At 47.8% G+C, this 25,735-nt stretch overlaps 1 protein-coding gene and 1 long non-coding RNA gene across 2 annotated transcripts; one reads left to right on the forward strand and one right to left on the reverse strand.

The window, feature by feature from the left end:
* Window positions 1-1,987: 1,987 nt before the first annotated feature.
* Window positions 1,988-5,016, forward strand: LOC135920532 (uncharacterized). Its single transcript, XM_065454829.1, has 6 exons — window positions 1,988-2,098; window positions 2,175-2,338; window positions 2,705-2,834; window positions 3,039-3,182; window positions 3,437-3,744; window positions 4,522-5,016. The coding sequence occupies exons 1-6, from the start codon at window positions 2,000-2,002 to the stop codon at window positions 4,922-4,924; spliced, it is 1,248 nt and encodes a 415-aa protein (XP_065310901.1). The 5' UTR covers window positions 1,988-1,999; the 3' UTR covers window positions 4,925-5,016.
* On the reverse strand, window positions 5,006-7,088 carry LOC139060574 (uncharacterized). The gene is made up of 3 exons (XR_011514937.1): window positions 6,901-7,088; window positions 6,348-6,513; window positions 5,006-5,495 (listed from the first exon to the last, which is right to left on the reverse strand). It is a non-coding gene; the product is annotated as an uncharacterized lncRNA (long non-coding RNA).
* Window positions 7,089-25,735: the final 18,647 nt, after the last annotated feature.

Raw genomic sequence — 25,735 nt, forward strand, 5'->3', positions numbered from 1 at the left:
CTCCACCCAGCTCCTCAGGCGCGGTGGTGTCGCCTTCAATACCACGTGACACCGTGACGTCACGACAGAGGAGAAACGGGGCTCCAACTCGCGCCGTCGCTCGAGAGCTCAACCCAGCACCTCAGGCGCGGCGGTGTCGCCTTCATTACCACGTACGTGACACCGTGACGTCACGACAGAGGAGAAACGGGGCTCCAACTCGCGCCGTCAACCCGCGGCGTCGCCCCCCGCATCGGACGCGGTGAGCGTCGAGCAACGCAGCGTTCGGCGCGACAACGAAATGTGCGCCTGAGCCGACGCCGACGACACCGGCTTTTCTGCGACACGAGCTCCTTAACGCTGTCACGTTAAAATAAAGGCTAGTATGCTTCGCATCCTGGGCTTAACCTTGGCTAAGCCACAGCCATTTTTTAGACAGCCGAATTCATTTGGTTCTGCGGCCCAAAGAGCACTTCCTTATATGTCGCCTCCCACGCGTGCTTATTCGCTCTTTGTACCACGTTTTGAAAACATGGCGCGTACGAATATACGAATGGATCATGGTAACGTTGAAATGCTTAATGAGCTGCCTCAGGTTGCTTAGTGCACCTGAGGTCGCTGAACGTCTTTGTGCACGACCATCAGTTGACGAAGTGAAAGCAGCATTCTCTTTCATGACACGGGGCTCGACCCCAGGGCCGGACTGTTTACCCGTAGAGTTTTATCTAACATTCTGGAAAGATATTGGTGCCACTTCCGTGTCTGTTATCAGCCGCTGCTTTGAGAACTTTGAATTCCCGTCTAGATTCCGAGACGGTCGTATTAAGCTGATACCTAAGCACGATCTATCATCAGTTCGTCCAGAGGAATGGAGGCCAATCACGCTTCTCAACGTTGACTACAAAACCTTCACTGCTGTTGTCACTCGACGCTTGGGAAACCTGATGCCTTCCTTCATAGGACAACATCAGGCATGCTCAGTCCCTGGCAGAAAGATACATATATAGTCTCTCGTTCCTTACGCGTGACATAAGTACATACACGCTGACCAGGTCAGTACGTGGTCTTTTGGTTTCACTTGATCAAGAAAAGGCATTCCATTGCCTTGAACATAGCTACATATTTATTATACTGACGTCGTTCGGCTTTCCGTCAAATTTTGTTGCACTCATTAGGAATGCCTATTCAAATATCTTAAGCACATTCTTTCTTGATGGTCGTGAAAGTGCACCATTTCCCATTACTGGTGGTATTCGTCAAGGGTGCCCTCTATCTCCAGTACTCTTTGTGCTCAACCTTGAGCCATTTCTGCGCTCAGCACTGAGAGACCCTTGCGTATGCGGTCTCCCACTGCCTGGTAGTAGTGTTGTGGAGAGAGAGAGAGAGACAAAGAGGAGAAAAGACAGGGAGGTTAGCCAGTGTAAGTTTCGGCTGGCTACCCTGTGCTGGGGAAAGGGGTACAGGGAATAAGAGGAGAAAGAAGAAGAAGAGTTCTGAAGGTCACAGCCTTCGACGATGACTTGATTACACCTATGCCTTCATTACACCTATGATAGCCTATCAGACTCTGTGTGGCTCTCAATTCTTGAAGATGTAAAGCCGGAACCGCATGGCGCGTTTTTCGCGAGCGAAAAACGTGACGGGCGGCAGACGCACGCGTTGCCGTCGACGCGCGAGCACCCGTACGAAAAGAAGGAGCGGCGCTTTCGCGCCGCGTTTTCCGGGTTGCCAGACAACCTAGCTCCCAACAACATGAATTGTCTTTTTTACTGCATATATTATACGCCCTTAAACTTGCAGAATATTACGAGAAAAACAGTCCTCGGGTAATTAGACAGCGGCATGTTTTTCTGAAGTGTATTTACGAAGCTTAATTTCAAGCAGCAAGGTTGTGTGCGAAACTGCGACTATGTACCTTCCGCATGCTGAGAGGCTGCCGCTTGTTTACAACTTCGCCTGGAAAATGGAGTGCCGGCCGCTTACAACCGAACAGAAGAGACGATTGCTGCTAATAAGGGGGATGCTTATACTGAAGCAAGAACAAATGCGGGTCAGGAGGTCTATCTGGGTGCGGCCTGCATGGTTGAGAAGAAAGCAAGAGAGCGAGTACCATACACTGGTAATATTTCAAATTGTCTTGCCAGCATTAGCGATAAGAAATGAGGCCCTGAAGCTTATGTCTTTGTTATATGCAGTTTCAGGTTATGAGGGAACAGGATCCGGAGCTCTTCTTCAAATATTATCGAATGACCCCCGAACTCTTTGATATAATTCATGGCCGTGTGCGGGAAAGGCTCACAAAGATGCACGTCGTACAGGAGCCCATCTCATCTGGCGAACGTCTGGCTATGACATTAAGGTAACTAACTGTACTGTTCACTTTGTATGTGTGCTTGATTATATGACACTCGCACATTTTTCACAGGCAGGTTGTCCAGCCAAATGCAGATGTATGTAATATGCAGATATAACTCAGATATGCGCAACACCTTGGGGGTGTGATATCGATTGATGGCCTTTTGTTTTTAAAAATGAATTAACACCGTCCTGCTGATACTGAACCTGATTAAAAGTACGGCTCAAGAATTGCATTTAAAATAATGCTTTAATTACCTATAAAGCATGTGCTGCATGGTTTTGGGTGTTATTGTTGTTCTGAAAAGACATCTGTGGAAGAATGGACGTATGTTTATACTTTCTACATACAATGCTTGGCACGCGTCAGGTATCTATGTTCAGGTAATGCCATTGTTGACATCGCCAAGGACTTCCGTGTCGGGCTGGAGACTGCACGAGAAGCGATCCACTTGACTCTCCATGTGCTGTGGGATGATCTCGCTCCTCAATATATGAAGGTGCGTCATTTAGAATGAATACATGATTTGTGCAATGAGAGTACACCTCTTGCAAGACCCGGGATATTTTTCTAAGATTCTGTGATGTTATCTAGACTCACTTAAAGCCAGCGGTGGCTTTTACCTGAGGCACAACTTTTGTCAGAATTGTGTATTAACTATTTCATGTAATGGGCATCACTGCTGTGGCTTGTATCCTTGCAGCCTCCAAATGAGCAAATGTGGCGGAACATTGCTGATGGCTTCTGGAAGCGGTGGCAGTTTCCGAACTGCCTCGGATCAGTGGATGGCAAACACGTTCAGATTGTGGCACCAGCAAACTCTGGGAGCCTATACTACAATTATAAGGTAAACGACACATAAGTAATGAATGTTCGAATGTTTTTATTTAGATGCGATAATTGGGGTGTTCAACCTTGTACATATAGGTGTATGATTGCACGCGCTCAACCACTGACAGATTCACTTACTTGAACATGAACTGTTTTTAGGTCTTGAAATTTTCTGCGCATCAATGCTGCCTCCTATCCAGTTTGTTTTTTACTTTTTCCTGTGGCCATGTCTATTGCTCAAAAGTGCCTTTCTGTGCTTATTTGTTACAGGGCACATTTTCAATCGTGCTTATGGCTGTAGCAGACAGCGGATATCTGTTTCGTCTCATCGATGTTGGTGCTCCTGGCCGCATAAGTGATGGAGGCGTCTTCAAACGCTCTCCAATAGGCCGACAACTGCGTGCTGGTCTGCTGCAGCTGCCTCCGCATTCACAGCTGCCTGGCTCCGACAAAACACTCCCGTTTGCCTTTGTAGGGGACGAGGCTTTTCAGCTGCGAGAAGACTTCATGAGACCATTCCCTGGATATAGGGAAGACCCTGCTGAGCGAATATTCAATTACCGTCTGAGCCGTGCACGGTGTGTGTATTTTCCATATCCTCTTGAAAGGAAAAGTACATCATTTTCAACTAGTGTTTATTTTGACACCATAATTATGCTCTCATGCAAAGCAAGTTCCTTGGTATGATTGTAACAAAATTAAAACTTTGGTAGATTAGATAAATGGGCTAGTTGTGTATTCATTCACTCTAAATAAAAGGGGAGCAGTGGGTATAAAGCTTCTACAGGAAAATGGATCACACAGATTGAATGTTTGTGTCGTCTGCTCTCTTCTTGTGCGTTTCCCCTTTTGTTCAGCATGAGAACACAGAATAGCTAAGCGGGATTATAAAATATGAAGACGCCAAATAAACAGACACACACAAGAGAAGAGAACGGGACAGGGCGTTCATTTGGCGTCTTCATATTTTATAATGAACAGCTACCAACTAGCCCAACAAGAAGTGCTTTTAAGCTAAGCAGCAACTTGAGAAGGGAAGTATTACTGCAAAAGCTGAGACAGAAAAAAGTTGTGGTTTCAACATTATGCTACACCCCTGAATACTTGGTACAACGAATTACCTGCTATTCTTCTTTGTTTCTAATTAACAGTTAAAGACACCGTTTCCTGCTTTGTTATTGCCGCCACAAACTTCTACTCTGATTCTGAGCTCGTTTTTTTCCCTGTTGTGCAACTTCAAATTTATTTACTTTGTTGTATACTTAGCACAACTAAAATTATTTGCACATGAAAGCCGAATTTTGTCGTTTGTACGAATCGCCTTGCTGTGAATGCATTTTCCTTTATTTTTGCAGGAGATGTGTAGAGAATGCCTTTGGCATTCTGCGGGCACGGTTCAGAATCTTTCGTGGCCCCATCAACCTGAGTCCCGAAAACGCCAAACGGGCTGTGAAGGCAGCGTGTGTGTTGCACAATTTTTTGTGCATGGAGTCCAACGGTCGCTCTTCATATAGCCCAGTTGGATTTGCCGACCATGAAGATGCATATGGCAATATGATTGACGGTGCGTGGAGAGCAGCAACCGACACAGATTCGGCAACATTTGGCCTGCAGCCAACGCATGCGCGGAAGTGTGCTCACTCGGCATTGCAGGTTCGCAAGCAGTATGCGGCGTACTTTGCGAATGAAGGAAAAGTTCCCTGGCAGTGGAAATTGCTGGAAATTGATGAACCCGCTGATGAAGAAGTGCAAGAATAGTGACTCAATATTGTGTAACTATTCGTCTGGAAAAAGATGTCAGGCGTCAGAAGAAAAATTCTATTGTAATAAATGTTTCTTTAACTAATTTATTTTTCACTGTTTGCCGAACTTCCTTTTTCAAAAGAGACTGACAACTTCCCGTTCTTCACTGACAGCTTTACTGATTGTCCACATAACGAGCAGCAACTTGCAGTAGTTCCAACTCAAATTGTCCTCGCAGATGTTGGGGGACTCGTCTGTGCTTGTCCCCTATAAAAAGCCCGAATAGTTCAGAAGCGTCGGCTTGTTTTGAAGCCAATTCTCCCAGGATACCTATTTCTCTTTCAAAGACCTTGTCATGGCCCCGTTTCCTTTTCTGTGGACCAGATGATGTGCTGCTGGCTGGTGATGGCGCTGACATGGGGCTGGAGCACCCACTCCCATCTTCCTGCCCAGGGGTGGTAAGAAAGTTGCTAGCAACCAGATTGGCTTCAATGTCTATGATGCTAGTTCTTTCAGTCTGAAGATATGCGGTGCTTGTTTCGTCGAATGAGTCGATGTCTTGAATATCCACGAGGTTCCCGCTTGTCTTGCATGGATAATACACATTGCAAATTCACGCTATATTTCAACATTTGTGTAAAGCTACCATGACTTGTGGCCTGAACATTTTGCAACTTGTGATAAGCTGATTATGAATAAAATCAAACATGCAGATAAATCAAACATGCAAGCTATTCCCAACACTTCGACACTATTATAAGCAGGATTAATTTAAGTATACACAGTAGATTTGAAAAGTATACCTTATGCACATATGACTTTGAGTAATGTGCCCGATTTATTTATTGAAAATACCTTATAGGCACCTTGACAGGACATTGAGTAAGGGGTTAATAAAAGTGCAAAGTAAGTCGACGGAGTACATACGGCTCAAATTCGCAATTTAGCTCAAATAAGGTTGGGCAGGAAAGAGGACAACACAGAAAAGATATATTGGCTGGCATTATACATATGGCAAAACTGCAAACAATAACTATAGAGTGTACCAATCACAATGATGACAGTAAGGAAAAAAACTACAACCAAAGATTGCCTGAAAAGGCGGTATAAAATGTTAGCAGGAACGGAGATAGTTTTTAAGAATTTTAAAGTTCATATTGTCAATGCCGGCTGAAGTGGATAATTTAAGGTTATTAATTAGAAGTATTATGCCCTCGGCAGGTATTTCGATCGGTTCCATATATGGGAAGTCAAGATCGGGAACATATGGAACGTCAAAGTGGTCTTCCCAGGTGAAAACAGATGAAAAGAATGTGTTAAATGCTGAGGTTGAAGGGAAGGTAAATCTCTAGAAAATTATTTTTGTTTAACAGATCCTACTGTGGAACAATAAGTTATCATAAAATAGATGCCCTAGAAATTCGAGAGAAATACTCACTCAGGATATTCCATTGTGTCAAGGAGAAACAGTAGTTGGTTGTAATGGGGCCACCGCACAATGAAAACACTGTCCGCGCCGGCGCCACTTTTCGTTGTTGTCACTTCTTTGCGTTTTTTCATGAAAGTGTCGCGTAGGGATTTCCACCGCTTCATTACTTGCGTCACTGTAAAGCAGTAACAAAGTGTTAGTGTGAGCAACATATATGCGCTCGCAGGAAGGTGATGCAACTAACGAAATGTGCTGCATAAATTTATTTTCTGCAGGAAAGAAATAACAAAATCGAGAAGCCTGCATCAGTCCACGCTAGCTTCCTTCTGCTAGTATTTTCTTGCAGGCATATTCACGCCAATCAGATGTCAAGAAACAACACAGCGTGTGATCCAACTTTTTCTCTCGCAAATAAACAAAGAAAGCGCGGCGGCACGCTCTGTGCCGGCGAGATAATTACGCAAACGGCGGGTAAACATGCGAAGTTCACACGCTTCTAGAGGCGAATGTACATAGAACAAGCAGGGCACCCACACCACGTGTGCACAGATTTGGTACATACCGTCTACGCTGAGGGCATCTGCTATTGCTCGCCAAGCCTGGTCCCTTTTCATATTATTCTTGTAGTTGCTGTCGCGTACATCCCACAGGACGCGACGCTTCTCAACTTCGGTTATGAGGGCCTCATTGAAGGTTGCCTTGTCCATAGTTGCCTTGTCCATGTCACGATGCGCGAGCGAAATCACGAAAACACGTGTTTTTGTTTGACGCGCGCGCCAGTTCTGCCGAGAAAAAAAAAAAAAGTTCCGCCAAGGAGGTTCCGTCGAGATGCGCAGAGACCAGGGCCATCTGGTGGCAAAAAAATAACCAAAATGTCATGTGACCAAATGCCACGTGACTTACCTGAACTCTGATTGGTGGACGCGCCCGCGCGACGCGTTTTTTTCTACTCCGAGCAGCTGCACGCGGCGGCGCGATTTCGTGATGGATCCTGCTGGGCACGCGTCAAAATGACGCGCGCGTCCCACCATCCGCGCGTCAATCGCGCCTGAAATCGCGCCATGCGGTTCCGCCTTAAGGCGAAATATTCAAGATGTTCAAGGGTGTAACTTTCCCCTATTATAAAGAAGGTACTTAGCACAGTCTGTATTGCGGCCGAGTGTGGTACGTTTGTCGCGTTGTACACCCATAATTTCGGGTTGCTAGATCTCAGCAGTACCTTTTTGTTCCTTCTTCTGGTCGGGCAGCACTGAACTGGTATGTCGCGCGGCGCTTAGGCAACCGCGCTCTCGCGGTGGGTCTCGCTGCCCCGTTTAAATCTCGCAGGAATTCGGCTGTTAACGATGGCGCTTAGCGGGGCGCACCACTATGGTCTCGTCTTTAGCTAAGTTAGTTAATTAAAAAAATAAGACAGACAGACAGACAGACAGACACACAGACGGACGGACGGACGGACGGACAGAGAGCAGCTGCATAAATTTCTCTTGAAACATTGCCAGGAGTTTCCCCACGTCTGCCTGTCCCCCTTCCCACAGACACACCAAAAACTTTGACGGAAAAAGTCAAGCCTGCCATACTCTGCCCCATATTCCGAGTAGTCTGGGGAAAAGGCGTACAAGTTTTTCAAAGCTTTTTCAATTGAATCACTCGGGCCCGCGCAGACGTGCAACTGGCTGACATTCCGAACAGGTTAGCGTGCTTTGCTATGCACCGGTCCAACGCAAATGACGCCAAGGGTACTTGCATGTATACCCTGGTTGCACGTGCTGCATATCTCGCCGTATAGTCTGCTGCACACCCTCGTCCCTTTTCAAGCCTCTACGTCTGCAGCTGTGCACGCCACGATAACGTCACAGCATAGTAAGCACTAGTGCAAACAGTGGCGTTTAAGCTTATTGCGTATATTCTAACTCAGTTGTGATCACATGTGCAGCTACGTTAGTCTGTAGGCGCGAAGTTTCCTAGAAAAGGAAAGCGGTGGCTCCAAGATAGCCTTTAATTTGCGTTTGTGTGCGTGCGCGTGTTTTATTTTTTTATTTTTATTTTTTCATTTTTTTTTTGCGGCGAAGCTGTTACTCGAAAGTTCTAGCTTGTGCGCAAACGTCTCAGCTTTTATGGATTCCCAGGCGGCCCAAACCGTCAATGGCAATAGCATAACCCTCTTGAGTAAAAAGGGCTTAAGTAGCATAATGTCGCTAGATAATTTATACAGGGACTTTAATGTAGTAAAGCTGGTATCGACAACTTGGGACCTTTTGTTGAACTACAGTTCGTTTGAACAGTTTCTTTGTGTTACGCTATAGCGCTCGATCCCAACACAGAGCCAACGAGCTTATTGGGATAAGACGCGACAGGGATATACTACGGGTTAGGAGGAACACGCCCAACCTATTTCAATCTTGTAGCTGATCTGCGGCCGTCTTCGGTTATTATCAAATGTGTGCTAATTGGTGCTGTTTTTGGTTCTTGCTCGTAGAAAAAAAACCTTTGCCGTTTGCGAACTGCTAAACCTATAAAGATGTAATTTGATAAGAATAAAGCGTGCTTTGAGAGGAACACGCTGGAGAAAGTTCAAGCTTGAGTATAAGGGCATTGTGTGAGTCTTATAGGCACCGGGCAGCCGTCATACGACACCAGCGGAGCGTCAGCGACGTGCAGACGAACAATGCCGCGAACGGCAGAAGTCAGAGCACTGGCATCTGAAGCAGACGACGGGGCAAAGGCGCTCACGGTGCTTACAGTGATCTCGCACTGCACGTTTTAAGGGCTGACGTATAGGAACACGCTTTTTCGTGTGTCTGCCCTTGAGAAAGGTCGCCACTCGTACGAGGCAGGCCACGTTTATGATACCATGTAATATATGAAGTAGAATTCTAGTGCAAATTGCGATTAGGATGCACCCCGTCAGAACTCAGCGCAGTAAGCTAAGACTTGGAGCTTTAGTATCTATATTCCAGTTGTTATTTTGAGGTGCACGTCAACATATGCAAAAATTCATACCACTAGATATGTATTTGCGTAAAATACATACTGTAAATGCGTATGTGTAAAATACATACCACTGGGTATCTATCTATTCACGGGCCGTTGGGTGTATGTCCCTGGGTATATGCCCCAGCGGTTAATAGGCCTCTGCCGCTCTCCAGTGAACCTTTTTTGAAGTCAGCTGGGGTCACTGCAAGATCACAGCGACATCACACCTGCACAGTGAAATTCACGTAATGCAATTTTTCTTGCAAATGAGGGCCGGTGTCGTAGTTTTTCTTCGACTCTCAAACGACTCATTCTTTGCGTATATGGCTTTTAACATCGCGTTTAAGCTCTTTGCGGGCTTTGCATGCTTAGATATTGAGCTAAAAGGTTTTTGCTGCTACCGAAGCGGAGCGAAACAGTGTGCGGATTTTTCTTGTTAGCTACATAATGACGAAGCATTTCTCAGAAGTCTACCCGGATTGCCAGAGTGACTACGGTGGTTATGAGCGGTAACTTCTAGGCTTCCGTGTGCGTATAATTCGGCTCCAACGACAATACTGTTGTTGCGAACGGTAATGGTCTTCATTTGCAGTTTTCTATTGTCCATCTATGGACCCGCGCAAGCCACTAAGTCAACTAAGTCAAGCGATATATTTCGTGACGTGTACGTGTATTTCCTGAACTGTCGTCACGTGGTGCTTGTTGGGGATTTTAGTTTCATTTTAGACACGCGAGAACATATGCAAAGCCCGGGCTGGCGTCGCCCTGATTGGAACGCACGGGAGTTGCGTCGCCTCGTCCAGCACTTTTCGTAGCTGGATACATACTGACTTTCTCATGGTTCATTTGGCTGCACGTGGAGACGCGGCGCGTCGTCAAGCAGGTTAGACTGTGCTTATGTGCCAACCAATTTAGCTCAGTATGTCTCCCAATCTAATGCAATAACTTTACCTTCATCTCCTGTTTATATTTCCGATCACCTACCAGCTATGCTTGGATTCTTTCTCCGCGTCTTCATCAGCAAAACCTTGGCGCCTCGACATCTGCGTTCTACATGACGCGCATTCGCGCTTTTCTTTGTCAAGAGTCTTGCGAGCCTCTGTTTCTAGTTCTGACCTAGAGTCATGGGACGCGCTCAAGGTGCAGTGGCGTCTGCATTGTTCATTTGAAGGTCGTGCACTCAGATGACGCAAGTTTGAGGAACTGGCGAATACTGCCACGAAGCTCCGTATTGCCCTTCGGATCAATCGACTGACTCCGCTGACGCACTCATGGCAGCATGAGCTACGGAGGCGTTTCCAACGCCTCATCGCGGCGTCGTCTTTGTCAGCTGCTGCTTGGCGATGCAGACGTAATCCTTGTGTACAGCCTGAAGTTCCGCGCTTTGCAAGAAACTCACTTTTTAGACAGCCGAATGCATTCGGTTCTGCGGCCCAAAGAGCACTTCCTGTTATGTCACCTCCCATGCGTGCTCATTCGCTCTTTGTACCACATTTTGAAAACATGGCGCGTACGAATATACGAATGGATCATGGTAACGTTGAAATGCTTAGTGAGCTGCCTCAGGTTGCTTAGTGCACCTGAGGTCGCTGAACCTCTTTGTGTACGACCATCAGTTGCGAAGTGAAAGCAGCATTGTCGTCCATGACGCGTGGCTCGACCCCAGGGCCGGACTGGTTACCCGTAGAGTTTTATCTAACATTCTGGAAAGATATTGGTGCCACTTCCGTGTCTGTCATGAGCCGCTACTTTGAGAACTTTGAATTCCCGTCTAGATTCCGAGACGGTCGTATTAAGCTGATACCTAAGCACGATCCATCATCAGTTCGTCCAGAGGAATGGAGGCCAATCACGCTTCTCAACATTGACTACAAAACCTTCACAGCTGTTGTCACTCGACGCTTGGGAAACATGATGCCTTCCTTCAAAGGACAACATCAGGCATGCTCAGTCCCTGGCAGAAAGATACATATATAGTGTCTAGTTCGTTACACGTGACATAGGTACATACACGCTGACCAGGTCAGTACGTGGTCTTTTGGTTTCACTAGATCAAGAAAAGGCACACCATTGCCTTGAACATAGCTACATACTTAATATACTGACATCGTTCGGCTTTCCGTCAAATTTTGTTGAACTCATTAGGAATGCCTATTCAAATATCTTAAGTACATTGTTTCTTGATGGTCGTGAAAGTGCACCATTTCCCGTTACTTGTGGTGTTCGTTAAGGGTGCCCTCTATGCCCAGTACTCTTTGTGCTCAGCCTTGAGCCAGTTCTGCGCTCAGTACTGAGAGAAACCCACCGCGGTTGCTCAGTGGCTATGGGGTTAGGCTGCTGAGCACGAGGTCGCGGGATGGAATCCTGGCCACGGCGGCCGCATTTCGATGGGGGGAAAATGCGAAAGCACCCAAGTACTTAGATTTAGGGGCACGTTAAAGAACCCCAGGTGGTCGAAATTTCCGGAGTCCTCCACTACGGCGTGCCTCATAATCAGAAAGTGATTTTGGCACGTAAAACCCCATTTTTTTTAGTACTGAGAGACCCTTACGTGTGTGGTCTCCCACTGCCTGGTAGCAGTGTTGTGAAGGTGACAGCCTTCGCCGATGGCTTGATTACACCTATGCCTTCATTACACCTATGATGGCCTATCAGACTCTGTGAGGCTCTCAATTCTTGAAGATGTAAGGCGAAATATTCAAGATGTTCAAGGGTGTAACTTACCCCTATTATGAAGAAGGTACTTAGCACAGTCTCTATTGCGGCCGAGTGTGGTACGTTTGTCGCGTTGCACACCCACGATTACGGGTTATTACGTCTCTGCAGTCCCTTTTTGGTTCCTTCTTTTGGTCGGGCAGTACTGAACTGGTATGTCGCGCGGCGCTTAGGGAACCGCGCTGTCGCGGTGGGTCTCGCTGCCCCGTTTAAATCTCGCAGGAGTTCGGCTGTTAACGACGGCGCTTAACAGGCCGCCCCACTATAGTATCGTCTTTGGTTAAGTTAGTTAATTAAACAAATAAGAGAGAGAGAGACGGACGGACGGACGGACGGTCGGTCGGTCGGTCGGTCGGTCGGTCCGTCGGTCGGTCGGTCGGTCGGTCGGTCGGTCGGTCGGTCGGTCGGTCGGTCGGTCGGTCGGTCGGTCGGTCGGTCGGTCGGTCGGTCGGTCCGTCCGTCCGTCCGTCCGTCTGTCTGTCAAGACAGACAGACAGACAGAGCAGCGCTGCATAAATCTCTCTTGAAACATTGCCAGGAGTTTCCCCACGTCTCCCTGTCTCCCTTCCCACAGACACAAAAAATATGACGGAAAAAGTGAAGCCTGCCATACTCTGCCCCATATTCCGAGTAGTCTGGGGAAAAGGCATAGAAGTTTTTCAAAGCTTTTTCAATTGAATCACTCGCGCCGGTGCAGACGTGCAACTGGCTCACACTCCAAACAGCTGCGCGTGCTTTGCTGTGCACCGGTCCAACGCAAATTACGCGAACGGTACTTGCATGTATACCCTGGTTGCACGTGCTGCATGTCTCGCCGTATAGTGTGCTGCACGCCCTCGTCTATTTTCAAGCCTCTGCGTCTGCAGCTGTGCACGCCACGATAACGTCACAGCATAGTAGGCACTAGTGCAAACAGTGGCGTTTAAGCTTATTGCGTATATTCTAACTCAGTTGTGGTCACGCGTGCAGCTACGTTTGTCTGTAGGCGCAAGGTTTCCTAGTAAAGGAAAGCGGCGGCTCCAAGATAGCCGTTAATGTGCGCTTGTGTGCGTGCGCGTGCTTTTTTTTTCTAAATCGGCGAAGCTGTTATTCGAAAGCTCTAGCTTGTGCGTAAACGTTTTAGCTTTTACGGATTCCCAGGCGGCCTAAACCGTCAATGGCAATAGCATAAGCCTCTTGACTAAAAGGTGCTTAAGTAGCATAAGGTCCCTAGATAACTTATACAGGGACCTTAATGTAGTAAAGCTGGTATTGCCAACTTGGGACACTTTGTTGAACTACAATTCGTTTGAATAGTTTCTTTGTGTTACGCCAGTGTTCGATCCCATCACAGAGCATGCGATCTTATTGGGATAAGACGCGACAGGGATATACTACGGGTTAGGAGGAACACGCCCAACCTATTTCAAACTTGTAGCTGATCTGAGGCCGTCTTCGGTTATTATCAAATGTGTGCTGATCGGTGCTGTTTTTGGTACTTGCTCGTAGAATAAAACCTTCGCCGTTTGCGAACTGCTAAGCATATAAAGATGGAATTTGATAAGGATAAAGCGTGCTTTGAAAGGGACACACTGGAGAAAGTTCAAACTTGAGTTTAGGAGCATTGTGTGCGTCTTATAGGCACCGGGCAGCCGTCGTAAGACACCAGCGGAGCGTCAGCGACGTGCAGACGAACAGTGCCGCGAACGGCAGAAGTCAGAGCACTGGCATCTGAAGCAGACGACAGGGCAAAGGCGCTCACGGTGCTTGCAGTGATTTCGCACTGCACGTTTTAAGGACTGACGCATCGGAACACGCATTTTCGTGTGTCTGCCCTTGAGAAAGGTCGCCACTCGTACGAGGCAGGCCACGTTAATGACACCATGTAATATATGAAGTAGAATACTAGTGCAAATTGCGATTAGGATGCACCCCGTCAGAGCTCAGCGCAGTAAGCTACGACTTGGAGCTCTGGTATTTATGTTCCAGTTGTTATTTTGCGGTGCACGTTAACATACGCAAAAATACATACCACTGGGTAGTGTATTTGTGTAAAATACATACTGTAAATGCATATGTGTAAAATACATACCACTGGGTATCTATCTATTCATGGGCCGTTGGGTGTATGTCCCTTGGTATATGCCCCAGCGGCTAACAGGCCTCTGCCGCTCTCCAGTGAACATTTTTTGAAGTGAGCTGGGATCACTGCAAGATCACAGCGACATCACTCCTGATCAGTGACATTCACGTAGTGCAATTTTTCTTGCAAATGAGGGCCGGCGTCGTAGTTTTTCTTCGACTCTCAAACGGCTCATTCTGTCCGAATATGGCTTTTAACATCGCGTTTAAGCCCTTTGCGGGCTTCGCATGGTTAGATATTGAGCTAAAAGGTTTTTGCTGCTTCCGAAGCGGTGCGAAACAGTGTTCGGATTTTTCTTGTTAGCTACATAATGACGAAGCATTTCTCAGAAGTCTACCCGGATTGCCAGAGTGACTACGGTGGTTATGAGCGGTAACGTCTAGGCTTGCGTGCGCGTGTAGTTCGGCTCCAACGACAGCATCTCCGTTCCGAACAATAATGGTCTTCGTTTGCGGTTTCCTCTTGTCCATCTATTGACCCGCGCAAGCCACTAAGTCAAGCGATATATTTCGTGACCTGTACGTGTATTTCCTGAACGGTCGTCACGTGGTGCTGGTTGGGGATTTTAGTTGCATTTTAGACACGCGAGAAGATATCCAAAGCCCGGGCTAGCGTCGCCCTGATTGGAACGCACGGGAGTTGCGTCGCCTCGTCCAGCACTTTTCGTAGCTGGATACATACTGACTTTCTCATGGTTCATTTGGCTGGACGTGGAGACGCGGCGCGTCGTCAAGCAGGTTAGACTGTGCTTATGTGCCAACCAATTTAGCTCAGTATGTCTCCCAATCTAATGCAATAACTTTACCTTCATCTCCTGTTTATATTTCCGATCACCGACCAGTTATAAGCTTGGATTTCTTCTCCGCGTCTTCATCAGCAAAACCTTGGCGCTTCGACATCCGCGTTCTACATGACGAGCATTCGCGCTTTTCTTTGTCAAGAGTCTTGCGAGCCTCTGTTTCTAGTTCTGACCTAGAGTCATGGGACGCGCTCAAAGTGCAGTGGCGTCTGCATTGTTCATTTGAAGGTCGTGCACTCAGACGACGCACGTCATAAGAACTGGCGGATACTCCCACGAATGTCCGTATTGCCCTTCGGGTCAATCGACTGACTGCGCTGACGCGGTCGTGGCAGCGTGAGCTACGGAGGCGTTTCCAACGCCTCATGGCAGCGTCGTCTTTGTCAGCTGCTGCTTGGCGATGCAGACGTAATCCGTGTGCACAGCCTGAAATTCCGCGGTTTGCAAGGGACTCGCTTTTTAGACAGCCGAATTCATTCGGTTCTGCGCCCCAAAGAGCGTTTCCTTATATGTCGCCTCCCACGCGTGCTTATTCGCTCTCTGTACCACATTTCGAAAACATAGCGCGTACGAATGTACGAATGAATCATGGTAACGTTGAAATGCTTAGTGAGCTGCCTCAGGTCGTTTAGTGCACCTGAGGTCGCTGAACGTCTTTGTGCACGACCATCAGTTGACGAAGTGAAAGCAGCATTGTCTTCCACGTCATATGGGTGATTTCGTTCATGTGGGTAGGGGCGGCTTAAAATTCCGCCGAGCAGAGCGCTGCGATCGGCAGCGATGTGCATTTTTAAAACCTTATAATAAATTACGCGCTTTACGCAGAGCACTTAGATGTGTAAATTAATGATCAGAAGGACCTACTCTAACGACTCAGTACGTTTGTAGAAAATCGTCAAAAGCGTTTCAGGGTCCCTTTAAGCTGATACCTAAGCACGATCCATCATCAGTTTGTCCAGAGGAATGGAGGCCAATCACGCTTCTCAACGTTGACTACAAAACCTTCACAGCTGTTGTCACTCGACGCTCGGGAAACCTGATGCCTTTCTTCATGTGACAACATCAGGCATGCTCAGTCCCTGGCAGAAAGAAGATACATATATATTCTCTCGTTCGTTACGCGTGACATAAGTACATACACGCTGACCAGGTCAGCTCGTGGTCTTTTGGTTTTACTAGATCAAGAAAAGGCATTCCATTGCCTTGAACATAACTACATATTTAATATACTGACGTCGTTCGGCTTTCCGTCAAATTTTGTTGAAGTCATTAGGGATGCCTGTTCAAATATCTTAAGTACGTTGTTTCTTGATGGTCGTGAAAGTGCACCATTTCCCATTACTCTTGGTGTTTGTCACGGTTGCCCTCTATCCCCAGTACTCTTTGTGCTCAGCCTTGAGCCATTTCTGCGTTCAGTACTGAGAACCCCTTACGTGTGCGGTCTCCCACTGCCTGGTAGCGGTGTTGTGAAGGTGACAGCCTTCGCCGATGACATCGCACTGTATCTCAGGAATGAAGATAGCTTATCCTGCAGCCTTCGAATTTTCACTGAGTACGGAAATATTTCAGGTCTGCGCTAAATTTTTCAAAATGCCGTCATTTCTTTTTATTGAAATGAATATTAGGAGAGGTTGGCGCCTTTATGGTGGCACCGGTTACTCCTTGTCACTTGGCAAAGGAAGCAAATTTGCGTAAAAAGGGAGAATAGTGACACAAAATATGACACTGAGTAGAACACTGGATGAATAAAAAATACAGTCTAACAATCTCCTTATTTGTTCATTGGTTCACCACAGACACGTCGAAGTCCCCTTTTCCGTCTTCAAAAGAGCGATTCGCTTCGTATTTTAGGCCTTGATTACACCTATGCTGGCATATTAGACTCTGTGTGGCGTCTCTCAATTCTTGAAGATGCAAGACAAAAAATGGCTGTGGCTTAGCTAAGGTTAAGCCCAGGATGCGAAGCATACTAGCCTTTATTTTAGTTGTTGAACCACTGTTTAGCCTGGTGAACTGCTGTTGCTTGGCTATATTTGGTTCGGCTAGATGAAGAAATAACTCATGCGTTACTCTGCTTCGCCTTCAAGAGTGGAACGCGACAGCGTTCCCGTCGACCCGCCAAGGGGTGTAAGACAATGGGCTACGGCGCAGCGACTACGCGCCCCGCATAGGACGCGGTGAGCGTCGAGCAACGCAGCGTTCGGCGCGGCAACTAAATGTGCGCCTGAGCAAGCGACGCACGCCTGACCCTGAAACAGCTCGTTTCTAAGGCAACACCGCATTCACTAGAGGCGCTTTTGTACCGCTTTGAAGCATCGTACTCGTGGCTCAGTGGTAGCGTCTCCGTCTCACACTCCGGAGACCCTGGTTCGATTCCCACCCAGCCCATCTTGCAAGATTTGAGCCAAAGCCACCTACAAAATCAGTCTCTGTAGCACGCCGCAACCTTCGCTTCTCATTCCAACGAACAGCTCTGTCTCCAGGAGGCATCTCACCTCGTGAGTGTCTAGCAGAGGCAAGCGCAGCTGCTTATATACCGCCGCGACGCCGCGAGCGACGGCGCGAGTTGGAGCCCCGTTTCTCCTCTGTCGTGACGTCACGGTGTCACGTGGTATTGAAGGCGACACCGCCGCGCCTGAGGAGCTGGGTTGAGCTCTCGTAATATGCTTCGCATAAAAAACATGAGGACAGACGGGTGGACATGAACCAACCTTACATACGGCGAGAGTCCGTAAGGCCGGTTCATATATCCTCCGTTTTATTCATTTCATAAAAAAGAAATGGATACTAAGCACCCGTGTTCGAAGTTTATTCCATACGTGTTCCATACTGACTTCTTTTCATTTCTGATGCCTCAACTTGTCTTTTCGCACGCCTTGCCTGAACTTCCCCGGTGACAGTGACCACTCCCTCAATTTCCCCACAGCGATTTGGACGCAAGCTCATCGCTCTAGAGCAAACTGCCCGGTGCCCAGCAGGGTCTGTTTATGATTGGCTCTTTAATGACCGTCATTACGCCAAGTACCCGTCTCCTTCGTTTTTTCCGCTGCCCTTTGACTTTCCTTCTCAGTCCTATCAAGGCACCTTGTGGAGAGATATACATCTGGTGTACAAGTCTGCCACCTTGGGTTGTCTTCGGAGTGCTCGCAATAGCACTTCGAGAATCGCGGCGCATCATCTTCGACTTTTCTGCAGCGAATGAACCCTGTTATAAATAAAGTGTTCCCTCGATATGTTGTGCGACTCTTGTGAGTTCATATTAGCGCTTGTATACCGTGTTTACCTGAACCTAGGCCGGCCTTGAATCAAGGCCGATGCCCAGAAATATTAGTGTTCAGAAAAAAAGTTTCCTCTGATGTAAGCATGTAAGCCAGGCGGGAATGTCCGTATAAGTAAGGTTTCGCACTTCTAACCTACCGCGTTAGTCGCAGATGTTTTTTTTTTTTCGCATGATAATCCAAATTTCACTTTCGTGACGCAAACTCACCCGAAATCACATCTACATCGACATCACTTGATTCCTTATAACTTTGTTCCTCTCACATGCAGTACTACTCTCCTCGGATTTGCACGTTGCTATTGAAATGCACATATTTTGAAACGGTCGTGTGAGGTGACCTTGGAAGGATGGAAGGTCATTGTAAGCACCTGCCATTCATTTCATCATGCAATTAGCGCGGTCGGTGCGACCGGTCAACTGTAGCTGGCACAGTTCTGCTGTCAGCCGATTCATGCTGCGACGTAGCCGCGGTCCTCAAACGGATTCAAATTTAACTATCTACTTACTTGCAGAGTCATCAAACTGCCTCCAACAATTCAAGTCGAGCTCCGATGCCGCCTTCCTGCATCTTGTAAAACAATCGCAACACGTTAAATTCGAATAAATGCGGTATGTAGCTTCAAGAGGCGCCGAGCGTTTAATGAAGCACGGCTGGCGAATAGGCCAGCGTCATGCCCGCATGAAACAGCAGCGTGTGCATTGGTTCCCTATACCTCTCTTTCTCGGTCCCATAACTGTTATTGCCCTTGGCACCATGGCTGTGGAAGGAAATTACATATGCTAATGACACGAATCGATCGAAGACGAGACATGTGACTCTTCATCGTACATTGTCGCTCCTCGCAAGCATGCAAGATGAACACTTACCCGCGTGAGGCATCATCATTGCGGATTCGTTGCTCGGGTCATGTATAACGGCAGCCGTATGCGGCAACAAGACTTTCGATAGAAAAGAAACGTGTCAGTGCGTGGTGTTGTATACCCCTCTCCACTCCTTCCGAGGGAAAGTGGGAAGGGTATGTGTTTGCGAGAGGCTTGCGGTGGATTCACAGTTCGCGCTGCACTGGCGTCCGTTGCATACTAAGCAGTTCAGGTTTTTGGGAATGTTAAATTTTCTGCATATGTAGGCAGATGCGCCGAACAGCTCTCAGTATACGCGCCATGGTCGTTCAGTGGTTATTAGCTATAAAGGCTGATCAATTATATAGTTTCCAGAAATTATCATAGATGCCCGTAACCGCTTGCTGCAAAAATAAATAAATAATCGTTAACGCCGCTTAACATTTTCACAACTAAATGTTATCTCTTCCCATTTGAAACAGGTGGTACACGTGACTGTGCCACTCATGCTTTTGCGAACATGCGTGAAGATCACGAGCCATTCCACTCTGTTGAGGTGGTTGACCAGCGACGCTCTCTAGCGCACCGCGAGGAGGTGACACATAATTTTGAACAAAGGTACGAACTCATTTATTGTCTTGATGGGTGCTCGTCGTGACGAAAGGTACGCACACATTTATTGTCTTGATCGGTGGCCATTATTTCACTCGCAACTGCAATCACATTCTTCGATAATGTAAATCGATGCACGTACGCCGCTGGGTGGTCGGTTGGGCCGGATCGGTGTGGCACCGCAAGGGATATGACTGCAACACGGAACGCGTAAACCGCTCACTTTTCTGTACCGACACATCCACATTGAAATCATCCGCAACAACAGGGGTAGTGTCAGCGCAGCTAATTCACGCGAAGTGAGTAGCCATGGACCTTACATGACTATAGGTCAATGCATTTTTTGCTTGCTTATACGGGAATATGAGCCATTGCTCACGGGGGTATGAGCCATTGATGATGAGAGTTGACGGCATGCCGTTCTGTATGTTGTGTGCGTGATTAGAAAGAGTTTAAGTACTGTTCGCTTCACTTTGCTGAGTGCTTGTAGCCTCTACCTTAGCCATTGATGATGAGAGTTGACGGCATGCCGTTCTGTATGTTGTGTGCGTGATTAGAAAGAGTTTAAGTACTGTTCGCTTCACTTTGCTGAGTGCTTGTAGCCTCTACCTTACGGTGCTTATGAGCAATTGCATCTTTTGCTTGCTTACGGGAGCATGAATGCTTACGGGTTTAGGAGCCGTTGACAATGGTAGTTTTTGTTCACGGAGAACAAAAATGTACGGGACCCTAGCCATATACAGCTTCGCTGTAATAACTCCCAGGCTCGACCCCTCTTCACAACAGACCGGTCTATTTCTATAAGCGTTCGTTTTTATTCAGTTTCAATGTAGAAAACTGGAAGGCGGGTCTCTAATCGCTTATCCCGAAGTCCCAAATACACTATACTCAAGCTAAGTACTGTGCACTGTATATATACGAAAGAGAGGAGGCGCCGAACCTTCATCACGCTTGTAATACACGTTGTCCAGCAAAAGCTTCGCACTCCCCGCAAAGCGGTTCTCGAACTCTGAACGTGCCTATGATTATAGCCGGGCCGATAGACTGACTGCATACGCCCGAGGCCCGCGGTTCTCGGTGGGTCATGTCGGGGACATTATAGGGCATGGCTCGTTGGCCGAGTTGGTGCGTGGTTCAAACGCCCCATCTTCAACTCAGCCCATGGCCAGATGCTGTTGTAGTTGTCGTTGTCATCCTGTTAAGCCGAGGAGAGGCAGTCCCTCTTCTCTTCCTGCTCTTCTAAATAGGATAAGCCTCCCAGGACGCAATAAAAGTGAAACGATCGCTGCCAGTCACTGGTGCGCAAATAGCCCTGCGTTCAAATGATGCGCCGTGCCTTTCTTAACCTTCTCCTCCTCCTCCTTCTTTATGCATGCGCGATCTTCTGGAGTGGCGAAAGTATACCGACCCACACCCTGAAGACGCCGAACACCTTACCGAATGTCCTTCTTTATGCCTCCAGCGCTTATGGGTCGTCCATATACAGTCGAACGGGTCGTCTATACACGCGAACTTTCTGGTCGTATTCCTTGCCCTACACTGCGGGCCACGCAAGCGCAGGTCGTTATATGGAAGCTCCCGCATCATATGTCGACCCTAAACATCCCGACACGCAGGGCTTCGCCGTCCGAGTGGCCTTCTCGAGAGAAGTTATTATAAGATGCACATTGGGGACCACGTCCGCCTACAAAACGTTTGTGCCCCTGAACCTTTCTGGCGCAAGCAGGCCATGCAGGGACCGCCACGCATTATATATATACCAACCCGACGACTCGTGTAACACTACAGTGAAAGAAGGGAATGAAAACAAAAGCAAACGAAAGAAGAGCAAAAAAAGAAAGCGATATGCGACCGAGAGCTGTAAGCGTGAAAGCTTTACGGGGCACCGAGCAGTCTGCATGCCCTCCGGTCCTGTCTTTCTTAAGCGGCCGCAAGACCCCGGCAGATAACACAGCTCCGCTTGTATGACGGGGCCTTGGGGCAGCGTTCGGGCTATAAGTAGTGAATCTTCCATCCTATTTTCGATAGTGTCGAGTGTGTGTGTGTATGTGTGTGTCTTCCTTCGCGCACGGGGGGCACGCGCCTTAGTGCACACTTGCTTGCGTACGTGCGCGTTTGTGCGAGTGTATATGGTCTCCCGTGCCGTTCGAGATGTGAGCAAGTGTCAACGCTTCTTCTCCTTCTTTACTTTCCTTCTTTCTTTTTATTCGTTGTTTTTTTTCTGTTGGCGTAGTGTACGTGACAAACAGAAGAATAGTGTCGCTGGTGGCGCGCTACCTCCCGAGCAGCCGGCTTCGACCGACCGACCGACCTGCAACGGCTACTGGAATGTGCTTGGCTCGGTCCTCGATGGCACGTACGCGTACGTGCGGGGTCTCCTGCAGGAGGGCAGGAAACTGATACGGGTGGCGCTGGCGCTTTTGCGGAGAAGCCACCCCTTTGTATAGCGTGCGCGTGCGTGTATACGACTTTCCCAAGTGTAAAGCGAGCGCACTGTTCACAAGAGAGGGACGCCCCTCGGCGGTGGTGGTGGTGGCTCCTGGAAACAGTTCGCATGCATATGCGCCCAACTGTCCCACTTTGAATGGCCGCGAAACCGTTCCGCGCGTGCGTTGCGGCAAAGCCGCAGCGCAACCACAACGCGTTGCGTGCTGGGTGTTTGCGAGTATATATACACGACCGCGTCTTAAGAATATAGGCGAGCAGTTCGTTCGCTGCCGAACGAGATCTACATAGGGGTTTATGACATCGGTGGCCCTGGAAAATATGTGGAAACGGCGTAACTTACGTGAGCACACACCGGGTGCCCCACTTCTTTCTTCTCGTGATCCGGCCCCCCCCCCACCCCCCACCCCCTCCGTGACTAATTGGACTAGATAAATGCACCCTCGCTTAGGTTCAAGAGTCTCGCTGATATTCACGAACACTTGTGTCCAATGCCAGCCATTTGAAGGGTAGACGTATACCTTGGAATTTTGCGTGTGTAACCGTGAACCTGCCCTTAGGCGTTCCAGGTCGAGGTTTTCGATCACTTGCCGTAACTCAACTCCTGTGTTGATGAACGAGATGAATGTCATTGCCAAAAAGCTAGAGTAAAAAGTTTCAATGCTTCTTTCAAGCGTTCAGCTATCTGGATTGGAGGAATTGTCTCGTTACCCGGAACAGTTCTTACGGCCCATTTACAGCGGCAAGTCCGTTAAATCGTGCGATTAAGTTGGTTGCAAAATGCGACTGTATTAAAGGGAAATGCGACTTTATTAAAAGCAAATAACCGCTTCTGGTGAGTCGTTCGCTGCTTGATTGTTTTGCAGCTTCGTAATCGTTGTCGCAAAGCTGCTGAACCAATCAGCCGAGATTAATATCTTACGCAATGGCTTCTGAGTTTATCTTTTAAGCAGACAGAAGGTAATAGGTATGTGCATTATAACGTACAAAATATCACATGATGTCCCAAGTAGCACGCCTATGTGTTGGCGCGATAGTGGCATTTTACGAAAGTGCAAACCGATCCAATGTTGCACTGTTGTTGCAGGCAATGCTGGATGAACAAACGACCAGGGCTATACAACCTACACACATACCCAGTGTCGGACTAATATTCATGCAGTGGTTAGCGCAATATCAATTCCATATGCTGATCCACTGTAGCATCATGCAGATGCTGGCCGAACGCTACTTTTACTATATATGTATAGCCATTTTGCACCGAGCATACGTATCTGCGCTTGACTTTTTACCATTCTTTATTGTGCATTGGTTGGCTGTAGTGGCTGACAACCTGAGAGTGACGAGGCTGTCCAACTAAAACAAAATTTTCACAGATGCGTAGATGCGCGAGCCAATTATATTCGCTTATTGAGCCGACGTCTGTCAACTGTTTTCTCCGTACAGATCAGTCTCTGTGTCACTGCAAGTTTCAGGACGAAACCTGAACGTCTTAGGCACACTTTATAGGAAATCATGATGTCACTGCTCAGCCAGATGTAATATTTATTTAGCTTTCAACATCTAGCTTCTATTTTTCTAACTAGCCGTTTACATTAACCGACCAGAAATCATTAATCTGTGAGCGGACTCCAGCTGGTTCAGCTTTCCTTCAGAGGATGAAGAGCAGGCCCATTCGCGTTTCTTGTGGGTGGAACTTCTTCACGTGATTCTTAGGTCTTCACCGCAACTATGTATCTGGAACGTCACTCTGTACGGCCTCATTAGATATGCACGGCCAGGAATCGAGCCGATAACGCTGCAGGGAAACCCGCGAAAGAAGCAACTGGGTGCGTCGATTCACCGCGCTCGCTCCTCTTCCCAGGACCACCGCATGTGCGCGTCTTTATTGAGGAGCAGCGCGAACGACAACACTGGGCAGCCTCCGCCCGCGTTCGGTTGACCCGCGCGGGGGGGCCGTGAGATCGAATTCCGCAGCGGCAACGCGCTAGCTTACCCCCGGCGGGCGACACCTTCACAACGGGGAGTCGCCAGTTTGCACCGTCCCGTATGCGGCGGCGGTGGCCGCCTTTCGTCCGTACCCGGGCCTAACACCTCCGCGTCTGTGTAGCACTTCATCGGCCTCTCACAGACTGTGTGACAGTGCCCACACGGACGGTTTCATGTACTGTTTATTCCACCCCTTCTTTCTCTCTCGTCTTTTATACACCCCTTGCATGTAAGGATCGTATGCGCATGGCAGAAGCGGGACTTTCGGCCACCAGCGCTTGTTTTATAGTGGCACAAGAGCTGTACAAGCGCGAAAGATGGTTTACTATGTGTACATGGTTGGTCCGTCTGTCCGTACTGTCCCTTACACTGCCGCCGTCGTCAGGCCAGCTCCGCTACTGCTCTAGCCATAGGGCCAAAAAGAAAGAAAGAAAGAAAGAAAGAAAGAAAGAAAGAAAGAAAGAAAGAAAGAAAGAAAGAAAGAAAGAAAGAAAGAAAGAAAGAAAGAAAGAAAGAAAGAAAGAAAGAAAGAAAGAATTACTTTTCCAAGAACCTTCATTTGGGATCAAGCATAGCCCCTGCGGCAATTTTCAGTTGAGAGCCTGGACGCTCTAGCCACTCCTTTCTTTTTCTTTTATTTTCTTTAATTATTATTTGTCAAGCGAGGTTTTCTTTGCCTCTTCCTCCCGCTTTGTCAGTGCTGTCTTGCAGAGCAGACGACAACTTGTGCCACTTGGTACTTAAAATTTAACATACGGGACACTATAGCTGGCTATGTGCCCCTTCTCGGCCAATGTCCTATGAAGGGTATCTCTCACTGGCTAGAGGTAAGAAGTTGGCAATATAAAATTGAAAAAAGTCGGCTACAGGGAAGTCAAGGAGTTGGCAAAAGAAGCTGCTATCCGAGAGTGAGACAGAAGCGACAGAAACAATATGGTACTACGGCATGCTTGAACGAGAAGGGCTTATTATATAGATCTAGCTTTCGCGTAAACATCAAAAGCGTGGGATGCACCGATTCTTTCTTATTGCCTGCTTTGAACAAATACGGTACAAGAGCAAGCACTAAATCTATAATTAAAGTGATCAGCAGTCCGTCATCCAGCGCAATGGCGCTAGAAGCACTTTTATATGGCTTAATTTTGCCGAGAAGGAGACACAAAATAACGCACGCGCTAACCGTTGCGTCGTCGCGCACCTTTAGCGTTTGGCATGTCCCGGATGGGTGTCGTGCATCACGTAGACCCCGAGAATGTTAGCGTCTGCAGATTTATTTAGGAGGGCCCGGTAAGCAATGCTGTTGCGGACGAAGACTGTGTTAATTGTGCGTGCCGCAAAGATGTTATTAAGAAGACGGTGTTGTCTTCCGTGGGAGCCTTATACAGAGACTAGAGGCTAGAAGGCCAATCTTTATATAGCATCTCCAGTGAGAGTCTGCTGCTGTCGCAGCTAATGAATCCATAACCTGAGGAAGCCAGAGCCAGCTCGAGAGATGATGATGACGATGAAGAAGAAGAAGAAGGAGATGTGGTGGTGGTGGTGGTGGTGATGATGATGATGATGATGATGATGACTGAAAATGTGGCTCGTATCCACCGAGGGGAACTGGTCAAGAATTGGAC

Source organism: Dermacentor albipictus, chromosome 5, assembly GCF_038994185.2.
Source record: "Dermacentor albipictus isolate Rhodes 1998 colony chromosome 5, USDA_Dalb.pri_finalv2, whole genome shotgun sequence".
Lineage (NCBI taxonomy): Eukaryota > Metazoa > Arthropoda > Arachnida > Ixodida > Ixodidae > Dermacentor > Dermacentor albipictus.

Bases quoted from the DNA above. Each gene is read 5' to 3' on its own strand.
- LOC135920532 (XM_065454829.1), top strand. From the start codon at position 2,000: ATGCTTATACTGAAGCAAGAACAAATGCGGGTCAGGAGGTCTATCTGG. The intron at 2,835-3,038 runs GTGCGTCATTTA...GTATCCTTGCAG, and splicing joins TCGCTCCTCAATATATGAAG to CCTCCAAATGAGCAAATGTG. The intron at 3,183-3,436 runs GTAAACGACACA...TATTTGTTACAG, and splicing joins GCCTATACTACAATTATAAG to GGCACATTTTCAATCGTGCT.